Source organism: Megascapheus bottae, chromosome 14 (assembly GCF_031878675.1).
Source record: "Megascapheus bottae isolate mThoBot1 chromosome 14, mThoBot2.hap1, whole genome shotgun sequence".
In the NCBI taxonomy this organism is placed as follows: domain Eukaryota; kingdom Metazoa; phylum Chordata; class Mammalia; order Rodentia; family Geomyidae; genus Megascapheus; species Megascapheus bottae.
In genome coordinates, this window is record NC_143522.1 from 21,906,440 (window position 1) to 21,922,779 (window position 16,340).

Below are 16,340 nucleotides of genomic sequence, written 5' to 3' on the forward strand. Positions count from 1 at the left end.
ATGTATAAAATACGTAAAGCATTAGACTGGTATGTGGTGCACAATTCTATCCAGGCGTAAGACATGTCTCCCCACTACCCACCCTCTGCTTTCCTCCATGGCTTGGCTAGGGACACTACTGTCACCTCCACCATCAGGACTGCATGCATGAAGTCAGATCACCTCACTGGAAAGCAGCTTAGTGGTGTTGTGATGGAAACTGAGTGTCACATGGGACAACAATGAAATCAAATAAGTATTGTAAAAATAACTATGATGTAATTGCACATGAAGCATCTGGTGAGCTTCTGCACTCACAGTTGTTTTAATTAAGGTGTGTGTGTGTGTGTGTGTGTGTGGTGCCAGAGTCAGGGATGGAACTCAAAGCCTCAAGCTCTTGCTCAGCTTTTTCCACTCATGACTGGTATTCTACCACTTGAACCACATCTCTAGTTCAGAAATTTGCTGATTGTTGATGGAGTCTTACAGCCCTGCTTGGACTGATTTAGAACTGAGATCCTTCAGGTCTCTGTCTCCTGAGGGAACCACTATAAGGCTTTGTGGTCTTTTTATAATAGCCCTAGGGGCTATAGCTGTAGCTGTTCCCTGCCCACATTTTTCCCCACTGTGTCAGACTAGAAAATAAATACAGTGATGATATGCAATGATGGCCCGACACAAGTAGATTTGAAAAGCCCCAGCCTGCTTCACAAGGTAAGTTCCGCAGCGATCCCTCCACCAGAGCCCCTGGAAGCTTCCACCTCCCCTTTAGACAGCCACCCTTGACACACCCTGGCCCACCTCTAAGACATCTCCTACTCAGTGCGCCCTACCTAGACTGCCCTCCTGTGCTTTCTTCACAATAGTACTGCCCTGGTGGCCAGCCCAGCTGTTCTGAGTTGACACCTCCACACTTCATTCAAGGTCTGCTCTTGTCATAGTCTTTATAGCCCAAACTCCATCTACTTCTCCATCCTCTGTGGCCCCCACCCCACCCCTACACCACTGCACATGGTCCGCCATAACCAGAAGACCAACCTGGTAGTTATTCTGAAATGTACTTCAGATCACAACACTCTTCAGCTTGAAATTCTTCAGGGCTTAAAATAAAGACTCTGTTCCTAGCCTTTACACACACACACACACACACACACACACACACACACACACACACACCATCTACTTCAGACACTAGGGCTTTGGAATCTGTTCCTGTTCATATCTCCCTGGGTGTCCGCTCCAGTTATGGGAACCTCCTTTCCTTCCCTGATGGATTCCTTCTGCCCCAGATCCTTTGCACTTGCTGACTCCTCTTCTGTAAACACTTCCCCTTCTCGTTGGCTGAATGACTTCTGCTCACGTTCTCAGCCCAGGTGTAATACAGAGAAGCTCTCCCACACCATCTCTCCCTTGGTATTTGTCTATGCCTTCTACCAGACATTCTTAAAACTGCCAAGCACCAGTAACTCACACCTGTAATGCTAGCTGTCCAGGGGCTGAGATCTCAGTTTGAAGCCAACCCTAGGCAAGAAAGTCTGTGAGACTCTGATCTCCAATTAGCCAGCAAATGCAAAAAGTGGAGCTATGGCTCTCTAGCCTTGCGTGAAACAGCAAAGAGACAATGCTCAGTCCCTGAGTTCAAGCCACCAGTATAGGCGTGCATGTACATGCATACACACACATAAACACACACACATACACACACACACAGCCCTGATACTTATGCAACATACATAAACTGTTCCATGCAATGCTTGCTTTAAATCTGTCACTCCTGCTATGAATTCCAAAAAGTCAAAACTTTTCTCTTTGCTGTTCTGACTGCATTTCCAGTGCCCAGGACAGCGTTGGCTGTGAGGTAGAGATTTAACAGCTATGTTCTCAAGGGATCAAAAATTAAAATGCAATGTCTAGATTTCCAGACATTTAGAGACAGACAAAATAGCAGGTTGAGGCTGTACTAAAGCATTCACTAAACACCTGTGCTTCACAAGGACAGCCCTCTTCCCTCAACTTTAACAGCCAGTCCATTCATAAGACATTTCGCTCAACCTATGTGGTTTCCTGGTTCCAGTCTGCAGAAGAAAAGAAATGCGCTCACAACAAAAAGTAAACATACACACACACCTCAAATAAACAAATTTCCAACTGCAGTACACATGGCGCTAATGCCTGGCCCCGCTCAGTGGTCAGAAGAGCTAAGGGGACATCTACATAGTGCAGTCCTGTTACAACCGGACACACGCTTTCTAGTTCTCATCCCCATCGCGTCACTCAGGAGGAACCCGCCTGCTGCTTTCAGGCTCTGTAGCTCCCGTTGGCTGGGCCGTGGGAAGAGGACACGCTTGGCACGGGTAGTCGCGTGTCCACCATGCCACTGCTTGGGTGGCCACCCTGCCTGCCCTTCCTTTTCCCTTCCAGCCACGCCCTTCTAACCACCATCGCTCCCCACCCTCTTCTACTCCAAGCCAAGCCAAACTAGCTGCCTGGTTTAGTAACAAGGTTGAGCCGAGTCTGGGGAGGCCCTGTGGGCTCCATTATTCTGCGTTGCTCTAGGAGAAAGAGCCACCCCGAGGGACGGCGGCAGACCTGAGTCTCACACGCTGCTGGGAAACCACCCTCCCTGAGGACACCCCAGGCGTGTGCTGCTGCTTGAGTCCAGGGCGGGGCGACACCCCACCCTTCTGCCAGAGAGACAAAGATCACCAGAAACAAAGGACACACACACACACACACACACACACACACACACACACACACGCTTGCACACACCCAGAGTCAAAAGCAAATACCAATACTTGGTGCGATTTCGAACCAAACGAGCCAGCGTGGTGTATCTGTACACAGATTTTTGAAACCATCCAGGAAGGACAATGAGTATGGGATAAGGGCGAACTGGGTTCGTTACCCGCTCTGCCCCCCCTCCCCGCCCTCCTCCCCCCGCGCTGCGGTTCCGGGCGCCTTCGCTGGCCTCGGTGCACACGCCCGATCGCCGCCACCGGGATGCCACCGGGATGCCACCGGAACCGAAGCGCTCGGATTCGTGTGAGCGCGCACTCGCAGGACCTCAGGTGGGGCCAGGACGCCCCAAAGTAGGAAATACCAACCTTTCGGATCCCAGTTCACCTGTTTCCTTGGTGTCTCGATTGGAAATTTCATTGCTCCGTTGCCCAAAGGGGGAGGAAATAACAAGAATCAAAATAATAATAATAATAATAATAATAATAATGCTGAAGTCCACAAGCTTCCCCCCCCCCGGGAGTCCAATGAAACAATTTCGGACAGGTTTGCGGAGAGAGGCAGGTGGGGAGCCGTGGGGTGGGAAAGACCCGGGGACAGCCGGGGTGTTTGAACGGGTGGCGTGCGGGGAGGGGGCCGTCGGCGGCAGCCCAATGGGTAGAAGAAGAAGTGCAGGTGGGCGCGGGGTGGATGGAAGGCTGGAGACGGGAGAGCCAATCTGCTTCGCTCTGGCGGAGTGGGCTGGTTGGGGGGCTGAGCCGCGGGAAGGCTGGAGCCGGGGAGAAGCCCACTGCAGTGTCACTCGCCCCGGGAAGGCGTGGACGCACAGGGGCGCGCGCGCGCGCACATACACACACACAACACACACACACACACACAGAAACACACTCCCGGACACGCGCTCCGGCAGAGCGCGTCAGCGCACACGCCCCACCCTAAACCCACACTCCTCGCCCCCCACTCCCCACCCCTCGAGAGCCATTGGACAGAAGCCTGGCACGGCGCTGCCGAGGGGAGCGCGGCCACCTCCCGGGGGCGCGCAGCAGGTGCGTGCGCACGCGCATGCGCGCACACGGTGGACCCCCACCACCAGCGCCCCGTGCACGCGCGCGCGCGGAGCTTCCCACCCCCCACGCCCGGCCCCAGGGTGCGGGCAGCAGCGGGGAGTCGGGCGGGGCGAGAAGCGGGGTGGGGGGGCGGGTGCACGCGGCTACTCACTGGCTCCACAGCCGGGATCCGGGCGGGTTCGGCAGAGTTGCGGCCGGAGACACGCTTGGCTGCCCCGAGCCTCTGCGGGAGGCGCAGGAAGGGCCAGGGCGCCCCACTGCAGACCTCGGCCCGGAGGCGGGGTGGGGTGACTTCTCACCACTCTCCGCTCGGAGCACCCCTTCTCCCTCTTGTCACTTCATTTTTTTTTTAACTGCAGTCTCCTGTGCCTGCTGAGCTCCGAACCCACGGCCCCACCACACTGTGAGAAAGGTAGTGCCAGCCATACGTCTTTTGTTCTGGGACTGCTCCTTCACCTGCGATCTCCCCATCAGGGACCCGAGCTCCCCAGACGCTGCTTGGTCCCTTCCCCAGCTACCTGCAGCCCGACTGGGGCTCCGGGCTCTGCGGCTGGGGAGGGGGCTGGAGAGAGGCGCCTGGGCCCTGAGGAAAAGAGTTGCCAAGGCCCTGCAGCCCGGGGAAGCCTTGGCCCAGGTTGGGGACCCATCACCCGCAGGTGCAAAGAGGCCCCACGTGGCCAAACCCCGCGGCATTACTGCCCCAGCCGCCACCCCGCACACGGTCCCTGCTGGAAACCCACGGGGGCTTGTGGTGGAGGCTGCAGCTCCGGAAAAACCACATGCTCTTGCATGGGCAAATATTAAGATGAATGATGCTTACTAACTCCCTGGATGCCTTGTACATCATAGATGGGCAGGAGATACCTGGACAGGGAGTTCTTTAAGTCCATAACAGACAACATTATTTAAATTCATTGTTCAGTGTACATATTTACATATATAAAGATTCCTTGTTTGCACTCTATAGACGTGCATACATACACGTGTACATATGTGTGTATATACATATATATGTATTTATTATGCCAAACCTGTCCTACTTACTAGGTGCTGGCTACATAGCACAGAAGATACACAGGGACCTTTCCTCTTGATGACTTCAGGTTTGATATTTTGTTGCCTTTACCTATGGAAGAGAAAGCAAACCCGGCTGGACCGCTGTAGCTCTAAAACCCTCCTCTCTGAATTGCATGAACTCTCCTGGAGCTTCAGGCCTCTGGGAAGCCTTGGGTCAGCAAGGTCCACCTGTACCTCCTGGCACATCCATGGAGGTTCACTGGGGTGTGTGGAAAATGATGGGAAAGTGCTTTGTCACCTACCCCACAGGCAGCCCAGGCTGGAGTTCTCTGGAGATGGTGTTCAAGCAAAACTGGTACCCATGGCATGGTTCTACTCTTACATCTCAGAGCTTTGGGAGGGGTCTCCAGGTACATCAGAGCTACCTACTTTGGACTCAGTTTCTCTACATTCCATCTTTGGTCTAGAAGAAGACTATAGGTGAGACACAGAAAGGAGACAAACGGAATTTCTGCTTCTCCCATTTGTGTACCCCCAGGGATGTCAGTAAGTATGGAAAGTGAGTTCCCAAACCCAAGGATAGTGCTTGTGAGAAGCATTTTCAAGCCTTACTCTGTCTTTTCTGACACTGACTATTAGAACCAAGCTTCAGCCCAGTTACTGAGATGAAATGTTTTTCCCCCTGTCAATCAGAGCTGTGTCATCAGGGAAAGACACTTTCTCTCCCCACTCTCCCAGAATGGGTAGGCAAGACACCCCTTCACCCAATACCCCTTCACCTTGTTTCTCCTCCACCCATCTTCCTCTATCTCCTTGAAGAACCCCCACCGACCTCCTTTTACATAAGAACAAAGCTCGGGAGAATAATAAAAACACTTTCCAAAGTTGCAACACGGAGATCCAAACTCAAGTTTGCCTGCTTCTCAATCCCACACTCTGTGAGCTAGTCTGGTTCCTGGATGGGTGACTGACCATGAAATTGCTAAATGGGCCCCTTGAGGGGAGGCAATACCAGTCTAAATAGTATATTATCTAAAACTCTGGCCTCCCTTCTTCTTTTGCACAGTAAATTGCATTTGAGGGTCAGTATAAGGTCCTTGGCTCTCTATCCAAGGCAGATTTCAAAGGCACAAAATGCAGTCAATTAACAAACAAGGACTGAGCAAACCTCCTGTGCCCAAGGTTTCAGGTCCTCTTTGAAGTCATTTTGGCCTGTGGGTAATAAAAGACCTTATCCAGAATGCCAAAAACAAGACAGTTTTTTTTGGGGGGGCGGCGGGGAGATTTGGAGTGGACCCTCTTTGGGTGAGGGGTGCCATAGACTCCAGAACTACTCTCTGATGTAAAGAACTTGCTCCTCACTTGTCCTTAAGGTCATCTCCCTGATAAATCAAGGGATGTCTACCTCTCCGTCTTACCTTCCATTGGCCTCCATCTCCAGGTCTCCCTTTTACCTCCACTATCACAACTCCCTTCTCCTGGTGTGTTTAAAGACAAGTTTGTAGAGGGAGGGACACAAAAGCTGCCAATAGTAAATAAGTAAATAAATCCCAACCTCTTCTCCGGCGTGCATGAAATTAAACGCAGCTCCTCCGAAACTGCGGTAGGTGGGGGTGAATTTCACCAAGAGGAGGGGCGGGAGACCCCTCCCCCCAATAAATCCATCAGTAAATTGACACAAGGCTCCTTTGCGCTCCTCTAATCCCCTTCCACCTCCCTGGGTTCTACGGGTGGAATGATTGCACTTACCCAAAGCAGGAGGGAAGAAGCGGCCTGAGCGGAGAAAAATCATCCAGAAAAAACACTGCGCCAAGTGCTTCCCTCTGCCCCCGCGCCGCTCCAACTTCCATGGCTAAAGCTGCGGGCAGGTTAAGTGAGGTGGGAAGGGACCGCCTCGCGTTCCTGCCGTTCCTGCCGCAGGAAAACAAAGCGTGGTGGCGCAAAGTCTCCCTGTCCCTGGCCAGGAGTCTTGGGCTGGCAGCGTTGGGTGGTAAAGCGAAGGATGCTGCCTGCTGCCCGATGCCCGCAGCCCGGGGCTCTGCAGCGCGGAACCTGCCCCAAGGAGCGCAGCGATAGTTCCGCACCACTTCCTCGCGCGCCTCGTGGCCCGGCGTGGGAGGGCTGGGGAAGCCCCCAAACCCCACTGGTGTCTGGCAGGGAAGTTTGCCTTGCGTTTGGCTGGCGCTTTCACTCCCTCCCCACACTGCAGCCCAGCCAGTCGTGAGACCCAACAACAGACAGGGGGGCTGCCTGCCACCGCGTGGGAGACTCGGGGTGGCTGGCAAAGAGCAGCTTAGCCATTTGGGGTGAGCAGGAGAAATTAAGGTGACAGAGAGTCCAGGGGCAGGGAGTGATGAGGCAGCCTAGGGAATCCTGTTTATTCCTGGTTCTGCAAACAGAAGGGAAGGGGCTGGTCTCCTTAGAACCTGCTTTGAATTCAGACTAGCAGAATGCATTCGTTAATCTGCCTTGAACTGTTTCCCTTGGGTTTCATCATTCCTCCCTACAGTCGAGAAGAAATTCCAGCCCGCTAAGATTCCTCCCAGTCCTCTTTTGAAAACTGCAATTAGGTTTCCATATCTTTTTGTTACACACACACACACACACACACACACACACACACACACACACTATGCATTCCCACTGACGAAGGAAAGTGATGGCGTTGTACATTATCCTCAGCTTAAACCTCTACCAGAAGCGTCTCCACTGCCCCGTGATAGTTCTGCGTTGGTCTCAGCATTTCATCACTCTTACATTCGTCTTCATGTCCCAACCAGCATCTGCAAAAACCTAACCCTAAGTATATGTTGCCCTAATCTTGAGCTCTGCTTTTGGCTTGGAAAAGCCAGCCATGACAGCAGCAAAAGGGGGAAATGGGGTGGCAGAAGGGAACTGGTTTCTCAAAAACAAATACTGTGCATAAATCCTGCAGGTTTATTTTAATGATTCAAATCTCTGATTGGCAATTCATGAGGATTACATACTATAAACTCCAAAGAAGTTGTAATTAAGGCTTCAGGCTGATGAACATGTTTTATAACCAAGAACTACAATCTTTTTCCCTCCTAAATTTCTCTATTCTAAGTCTCAGCCAAGAAGAAAATATTATTTAAGCTTCTGTTGGGCATTGTGCCAAGCATGCTACCAAAATGCACAAAGCTATAATCCTGCTTCTAATAAAACAAGTTATACAATGATTTCCTCATTCTGGGCTACCACCAAAATATGACCCAAAGTGACCTTTTTAAAGGTTAAGCTGGAATATCTCATTTTGCCTTCAACATTTGACTTTAGAAAAATCTTACAACATCAAGAAAAATGGTAGCTGTCTGGTGAATAATGGAACTCTGTCTTAAATGTTTCTGTCTTTTCAATACTCGTGTCAAAACTTAATCCTTAAAGCAATATCACTAAGAGCTGGAGCTTGAAAGACTTGAGGTCTCCATCCTCAAGAGACTCTTAAAAAAATAAGAACTCTCAGGAGTCCTTCAGTCCCATTTTACCCTTCCACTTGCTGAGAAATCAGCCAGAGGGTGACATCTTGGAGGCAAACTGTAGACTTTCACCAAATAACAAACTTTTCTGGAAACTTGATCAAGTATTTCCCAGCTGGCAGAACCTGAGAAACAAATTTCTATCTATAAATTACCCAATCTAAAAAAAAATTACCCAATCCAAAGTAGTTAGCAATAGAAGCATATATTGACTTAAGACAGACAGCATCCAATCAAAGACTGCATTTAGTTATTATGTCACTTTATTAGAGACCTTTGATATATAATGGAATTTTACTTGCCCTTCAAAAAGAAGATTACATTATTTGCAAGGAAATGGATGGACTTATAAAAAGATTAAGTAAAATAAGTCAGGTTTGGAGACTTAAAATAATCCACACTTTCATACGTGGAATTTAGATCTAAGATACATAACAGAAAATAGAGTTACATGCATATACACACAAACAAATTGATCTAATGATACTATACTTAGGGGAGGAGTTCAGTAATATAACTTCTTTGAACAACTGATGAACTGTTCAACAAAATGAAAATGAAGAAACTTAAACCTGCTGGGAGTGGCCAGGGGAGGATACACAGGAATGGATGAGCAAATATAATCATCATATCCAATGTGCATTATGTACAATTAAACTATATAACTTGAAAGTAGGGATGGGTTGGGGCAAAAATGGGGAGAACAATGGAAGGGGTAGCTGGCCAAGATGCAATGTATTCATGACCTGACCTATGGAATTGAAATCCCTTTGTACAACTATATAATAAAAATAAATAAACAAATTTTTAAAGTTGAGTCAAAGGGAAAAAATATTTCTCGGCCAGCAGGATATTAAAATACCACCACATTCTATATTCAATATTCTCACTCACACAGTGTTTCTCTTCCTCAGACAAAAAAAGTTAGCTTTGTTTTGTACTCCCTAAAAGAATATTTTTCAGGAGTAGAAGAGTGTTCTACGCAAACATACCAGGTTTACAATTTAAAAATAAGAACCTTAGCCAGGCACTGGTGGTTCACACCTGTAACCCTAGCTCTTAGGAGTCTAAGATATGAGAATCACAGTTTGAAGCCAGCCTGGCAGGAAACTCTATGAGACTCTTATCACCAACTCATCATTCCCAAACTAAAGGTGCTATGGCTCAAAGTGGTTGAGCACAAAAGCTCAGTGTCCAAGCCCTGAGTTCAAGCTCAATGGTCAACAAAAAACTAAAAATAAGAACTTTACCAAGATCCATGTCATTAAGAGAAAAAAAATCAGCTCTTATTTTCATGTTATCCAAAGACAGTTTGAACTAAAACCTTGAAGATATGTAGAGGGCATGTGTTTTCAATTACTTTTTTTATAAGCAAGTCTTATTCCTAGAGTCTTTCGGCTTTGGGAAAATTCTTTATAGAATATACTTTCTAGGCAGATTAACAGTTGATTCTCCCAGTCAGCTGATAAAAAGGGCAAAATAGTCTCAGTGAAAGAACTGGCTCAGAAGTGGGTGGGACATAGACTCAATATGGGTCTTTGAACTATGTTCATTTTTTTCACTAATTTTAAAGCTAATATTTCTTTGGTTGAAATGTATTAGAGTAAAGGTAATAGAACTTTCCTCCCTTACTAAATCATCTAAATACCTTCCAGAACTAGAGTTGAAAGAACTCATTGTAAAATAAAATACCCTCATTTTCATTTTCTTGAGCAGTTCAAAAGAAAACTATAATTTATATGATTATGAAACATTTTTAATATATTTAATGAAAGAGATTCCAAACTCTTAATTAACAGTCCTTTTTAAACACGAGAAACTTTGGTGAAGTAAATTTTTTCCTTACTTCCAGTCTAAATCTCTTCTTTCCTTAAGTTTTCTAATAATTCACCAAAGATGAAGAACAATAAGTCCAACTTGTATGTTAGAAATTTTTAAGTTGTTCAGTCTTCTTTGTGTCCAACAACTTTTTACTCCTTTACCAATATTACAAATGTACACAAACATGTGACCATGTCCTAAATGCGTCTTTCTTTAGGGAAGAAAATCAAAAATCTAAGACTTCCTGAATTTCTCCATCTATAAATGGAGATTCCTAGTAAGTACAATGTATTTGACCAACTTATAAATATCTCAGTCAACCATCCTTCTCAGAGGGTAGTCCAACAAAGTAAAGCACTAAGCTTTACTCCACCTCCCCACATATAAAATGGGGCACTACATCCATTGGCTAGCTTTCCCTTCAGAAAGTACTTTGTAATCTGCAGAGCTGTACAGGTGAAAAGGGGCTTCCTTTCTATTACTTGCTTCCTAGCATTCTATTCATTCTCTGCCTAGCACAGAGCAGCAGTATTTTTTTAAAGAATATCTCATTTCCTTCTCATAACAATCCTAGATGATGAGTACAATGATTATCCTGATTTCATTTTAAACAATACCAGCCATGTATTAGGCACATAAATGTTTGTTGAAGAGGAAATTGGAGTTCGGAGAAGCAGTGCCTGTCCAAATAAATATACTTACTTAGAGATAGAAATAGAAATCAAACCACAGCTGTCTGGCTGGAGTCTAGAATCCACCAATCTCTAAAGTGAAATTGTTGTCCATGTGTAGTTGATTAGATAAAGATGCTTTGATATCTAGTGTAGAATCAATCTAACTTGGACCTGAAGTTGTCTCAACCTTTTTCCTATTTTATTGTCCTACCTTCAGGTACCATCTGCTTGTACTCTAGGCCCTATCTAAGTATGTTCTTTCCATACTGATTAACAAAGACAATGTTCTTCCTATCCCAAAGGTATTTAGAAGGCAAGTCTTTAAGCCAATGTAGTGAATAATAAATTTTAGATTATGGAGCAATGCTAAACAAATAAATAGGAGTACTGGGGAAGACATGAGCAGGGAAGAAAATAAGACTTTTACTATGACTCTGAAATTACACTAAGTGTGCGATTGTTTTGAGGCATTTACAAAGGCTTTTTAGCAATTTCTCCATGACATTTCTCAGCCTGCTCCACTCTTCACTGTTTGAGTCACAATGCTGAGTATGGACAGATCTTTTTCTGGTTCACATAATACTTTTATATTTGGACTCTGATACTATATTTTACTATCCAGTTAATGTTACTGACATGTACTAAAATATTGAGCTGCTCAGGCAGGCAAAGTAATCAGTGATCTTTATCACCTCTTTTCATCAGGGATGAAAAACTGTAATTATAAGGAGTCTTATTATATCTTCTATGAAAGATAACTCATTTTTTTCCAAGCGTGGGTCAAGATTGTTTCAAGAAAAGCTTCAGAAGAGTCTTGCTATCAGGCTCCCAAAAGTTGTGCCCATAACCTTGGCTTTAAAGGAAACCATTTAAAAAGGAAAGAAAGACCACAAATTAATTGCCCTTTTGTCTAATGTACTATAGTAAAAATCTCAGCTGGTCAGAATTTACCCAATTAAACCTGCCACCAGCAATACCTTGCAAGAGTCTAACAGTATATGTACTAGTATCTCAACAAAATCATTCCAAGCTTACATAACCACTGCTAGCCTGTGTGGTATATGCAAGTCATTACCAGTCTGTATAGTAATTACAGACAGATGCCCCCTTCTGGTGGCCAAAGCACTATGGTGCTGTAGCATTACCAAGCAGCCAGTGACTGCCCAGAGAAAATAACACTCCCTGGGGATGAGGGATATGACAGGGGAAGCACAGCAGGTGCCTAAAACTTGAATTGGACTTCAGTTCCCCTGAAGTCCTTCAGCATGGTACCTGTATACGTTGTATATATAAAACAACTGTATGCTCTCACCCTTTACATTAAGATATATCAATGGGTATATTAATTAACCAAGATTATGTAATAAATTCTAATGAGTAAGGGTCAATTTTGTGGAAAACGTCTCTGTACTTTATGTTATGGATGGATTCAAATCAATTTTAGATTTGTTATAAAAAAAGAAAATATTATTATGTTAGCCATTACTGGACATTTTCAGCATCTCATTTACTATTTTTCTCAGTTGTAAAAAATGCAATGCTCAGGGGAGGGAAATGGGGACAAAAACCTGAGAAGGGATAGCAATGTTTGTGAAGTAATGTACCTTCTATCTGGTAAATATAATGTAACCCTTCTATTAATTACAATAAAAATATATTAAAGAAAAAAATGCAATGCTCTAACTCTGCAACACAATTTCCATACTTGTTTAAATCATAACATTAAACTTGAGTGTAATATAATAATGGTTCCCCTACTGCTTTTAAGCCATGAATGATGGAAATCATAAGTTAATTCTAAAATGTTGGGAGGAATAGCCACATTCTACCTCTGACCAGCTAACTAACTGGCATGTAATTGTATTAAGAAATCTAGAGAAAAGATTTTAAAGATCTTATACTTATTTAGAAATACAAAACAAAACTCTAAAAGATATATTAAAAGTTGGCAAATACAAGTATGGGAACCCTTGATACCTGTGTCTATTTTATATCAGTCACTATTACATGTTTTAAGGTTTTATTTATTAAAACAACTTTACCAAAAAGTCCCCTAAGCACAACTTTACATTTCTTCTGATCTCTAGCATAAAAATAGAGAATATAGATGCGATTTTAACTGTTTTTTTCCTAGCAATTGCTCTTTTGTCTTAGGATTTTTCTTTGAAAGAACAATGCATTGAGTCTCTTGAAAAGTCAACTTTCAGATCTTTTTACAGAATGAACTTACACACACTGCTACTGTAGAATTCTCAAAGAATATATGTAAACACAAATGGATGCCTAAAGTTGTTCTCTGCTAGCAGCAATTCTGCTTCTAGAAGCTTTTTTGTCTAGTCTTTCATAGTCATTGTTTAACCATTTGAGGAAGCATAAATCATTCAGTGGATCATCTCTGTACATTGTGTAATAACTGAAAAGCACATAAATATAATCTACTTTGAACTTTACTAAAAAAAACCCTCTGGAGGATGTCCCTCTTGTTTCTCTACCCATTTATTAAATACTTTGTGTGTGCGCATGCATGTGCATGTGCAAGTGTGTGTATGTATGTGATAACACATTGTAAAGAAAATAAATTACTTTAAAAAAGAAAAATAAAATCCAGGAGTTTGGCCTAGTGGTAGAGTGCTTGCCTAGTACGCACAAAGATCCAGGTTCGATTCTCCAGTACCACATATATAGAAAAAAGCCAGAAATGGTGCTGAGGCTCAAGTGGTAGAGCTCTAACCTTGAGAAAAAGAACCCAAGGACCATGCTCATGCACTGAGTCCAATCCCAGGACTGGAAAAAAAAAAAAAGGTTGGAAAATACAAAAAATGTTGCTTTGGAATACCCTGAAAGGTAACATGATTGTATTTTAATTAACCTTTTGATGAGGTGTGTGGTTTTTCAGTTTGAGTTTCTTTTATATAATTTTCTTTTCTTCATATAATTTTCTTTTTTTCTTCCATATATTTTTATTGTGATTAATAGAAGGGTTACATTATATTCACCAGATGGAAGGTACATTACTTCACATACATTGATACCCTTTCTCATGTCTTGGTCCCCATTTCCCTCCCCCCCACGCCTGCCCCTCCTCTTGTTTTGCTCCCTTCCCTATCCAATTTCAAATAACCAAATATGCATATATCCAATATATCAGATAACCAGGTGAAATACTGTAACAATATGAGATAATCAAGGGACAACAAAAGAGATAAGAGATAACAGTACATTAAGGACAACAATCACTCATTATATGGCTTTTGTTTCTATATCCTGGAGGTCTTTTCATTTACCATCATTCTATATGGCCTTAAGTATCTAGATTTTGTTCTACTGTAAATCTCTGCTAGGAGAGCCCAAGGTTTCTACTGATTAGGACAAATGAGAAAAACCAGTGAGCCTATGTTCCTTTGAGTCTGGCTTACTTCACTTAATATGATTTTTTTCTAAGTCTTTTCATTTCCTTACAAATTGGGCAATGTCATTCATTCTGACAGCAGCATAGAATTCCATTGTGTATAAATACCACATCTTGTTGATCCACTCATCAACTGAGGTGCATCTGAGTTGGTTCCATATCTTTGCTATGGTAAATAGTGCTGCAATGAACATCGTTGTGCTAGTGGATTTATTATCTTCATATAATTTTCTATAGATAATTTTTTCATTTTTCTCTGTTAACAAAAAAAGATGTAAATCTCATACATTTGTCTTTGTAGTATGACCATGCCTGGCATGAACTGGCACATCCTATTCCTTGACTCCTCCATAATTGTGCCATTAAAACAACCTTATTTCCATTCCTCTTGCTCATTTTTCAGGGTTTTTTTTTAAAGTGTGGGAGTCATGATTTTGTGTTTTACAAGTTATACTATCCATTTGTATTCCTAAAGACCTAGTCTGATCTCTTTATTTAGAATTTTTGGTTGCACTTAGGTCCGTATTAGCTGAGGTTGGAGTCATTCATGTAGGTTTATGGTTTTGAAATCATTTGGAAGATCCCTGGCCTCACAATCACAAACATAATCACATGAACTTATCTTCTTTTAGCTTTATATCTTAGAAAAATAGATCTTAAAAGACATGATGCTCTGACATATAAAACTGCTCTCTCTATTCAGTAGAGAAATTTAGTAAATAGTGATATTCAAATGTATTGACTTTAGATAAACATTTTGAAAGAGTTTGTGTTGTGATAGAATGGGCCTGTCCAATGAATAAAACACTCTAAAGTTCCAAGCAATATATAAGACTGCAGAACAAAAATGTGTGTTATTTCAGGACCTTGGACAGTAAAAAAAAGTTCTGTTTATGATCCATAGCCTCACCACAAAAGCAAGCTTCTGGGATATTTTTAAATCTACAATATAATGCTATAGGCAGTGACTTGGGATGTCCTGCTGCTGTTCTTCAACCAAACATAATAAAAATGGACTATTGAGCCGGAAGCAGTGGCTCACGCCTGTAATCCTAGCTACTCAGGAGGCTCAAATCTGAGGATTGTAGTTCAAAGCCAGCCAGGCACTAAAGTCTGTGAGACTCTTATCTCCAGTTAACCACCAGAAAACCAGAAGTGGTGATGTGGCTCAACAGATAGGGCGGTAGCCTTGAGCTGAAGAGCTCAGGAACAGTGCCCAGGCCCGGAGTTCAAGCCCCACAACAGACTAAAAACAAACAAACAAACAAAAAGAACTATTGACAAGTAATACAGAAACTTATCATTTCCCAATACACTTCTCTGGACCTCCTTCTAAAATAAGTATAATAGGAAAAATTACTACCAAATATTTTGTAACTCTCCTCTCTTTTTTTTTCCTCCACCAGTCCTGGGGCTTGAACACAGGCCTGGGCACTGTCTTTGAGCTTTCTCAAGGCCAGTGCTCTACCACTTGAGCCACAGCAGCACTTTTTTTTTTCCTGTGTATGTGGTATCAAGGAATCAAACCCAGGGCTTTGTGCATGCTGGGCAAGCATTCTACCACTAGGCCACCCTCCTGGCCCACTATCAATATTTGGATTTGTCAAGTTATTTGAACTCTAAGCTGAAACCCCAAAATGACTAAAACCTCAGACAAGTAACAAATGCAAATTATTTGGCCACTTTCTGAAACTTAGATTCTAAATCATTTGTTTTCCCTCACATTCATGTTCCCTCTAAAAAATAATCATCATCTTGAGAATTTTCTGTTACTCACATTTTAGAAGAAGAAAATGAAGACTTCCCTACTAAGGGACTATGAAGTCTAAGGTGCGTATAGAGTCACAGGAGAGCAAGCAACCTTAAAAGACATTAATGAAATTGTATTCTGGGTCATGATGGTGGGGTCACAGCAACTGAATACTCCATGGCCTCCTTAATTGATCTACTATCACTTTTTAAGTCCCATACCAACAATTTTAGTTGCACAATCTCAAAGAAGCACAGGTGAATGGTAACAGAAAAAAAAAACTTCAACCTTCTACCCTTCATGCAAAAAATGCAAATAAGAGGGTACTGTTTTTCATTTTTCAGATGAGAAGTGATTAAAGATGTGCACGAATGTGGGGAAATGGGT

At 43.6% G+C, this 16,340-nt stretch overlaps 1 protein-coding gene across 1 annotated transcript in view; it reads right to left on the reverse strand.

Annotated features, from left to right (window-relative positions):
- Window positions 1-5,257, reverse strand: part of Kcnk10 (potassium two pore domain channel subfamily K member 10) — a 116,916-nt gene extending 111,659 nt beyond the window's left edge. The window contains exons 1-2 of the mRNA XM_090344668.1: window positions 5,105-5,257; window positions 4,830-4,911 (exon numbers count right to left, since the gene is read on the reverse strand). Coding sequence (XP_090200794.1) covers window position 4,830 — 1 coding nt within the window. The 5' untranslated portion in view covers window positions 4,831-4,911; window positions 5,105-5,257. The remainder of the gene's footprint in view (window positions 1-4,829; window positions 4,912-5,104) is intronic.
- Window positions 5,258-16,340: the final 11,083 nt, after the last annotated feature.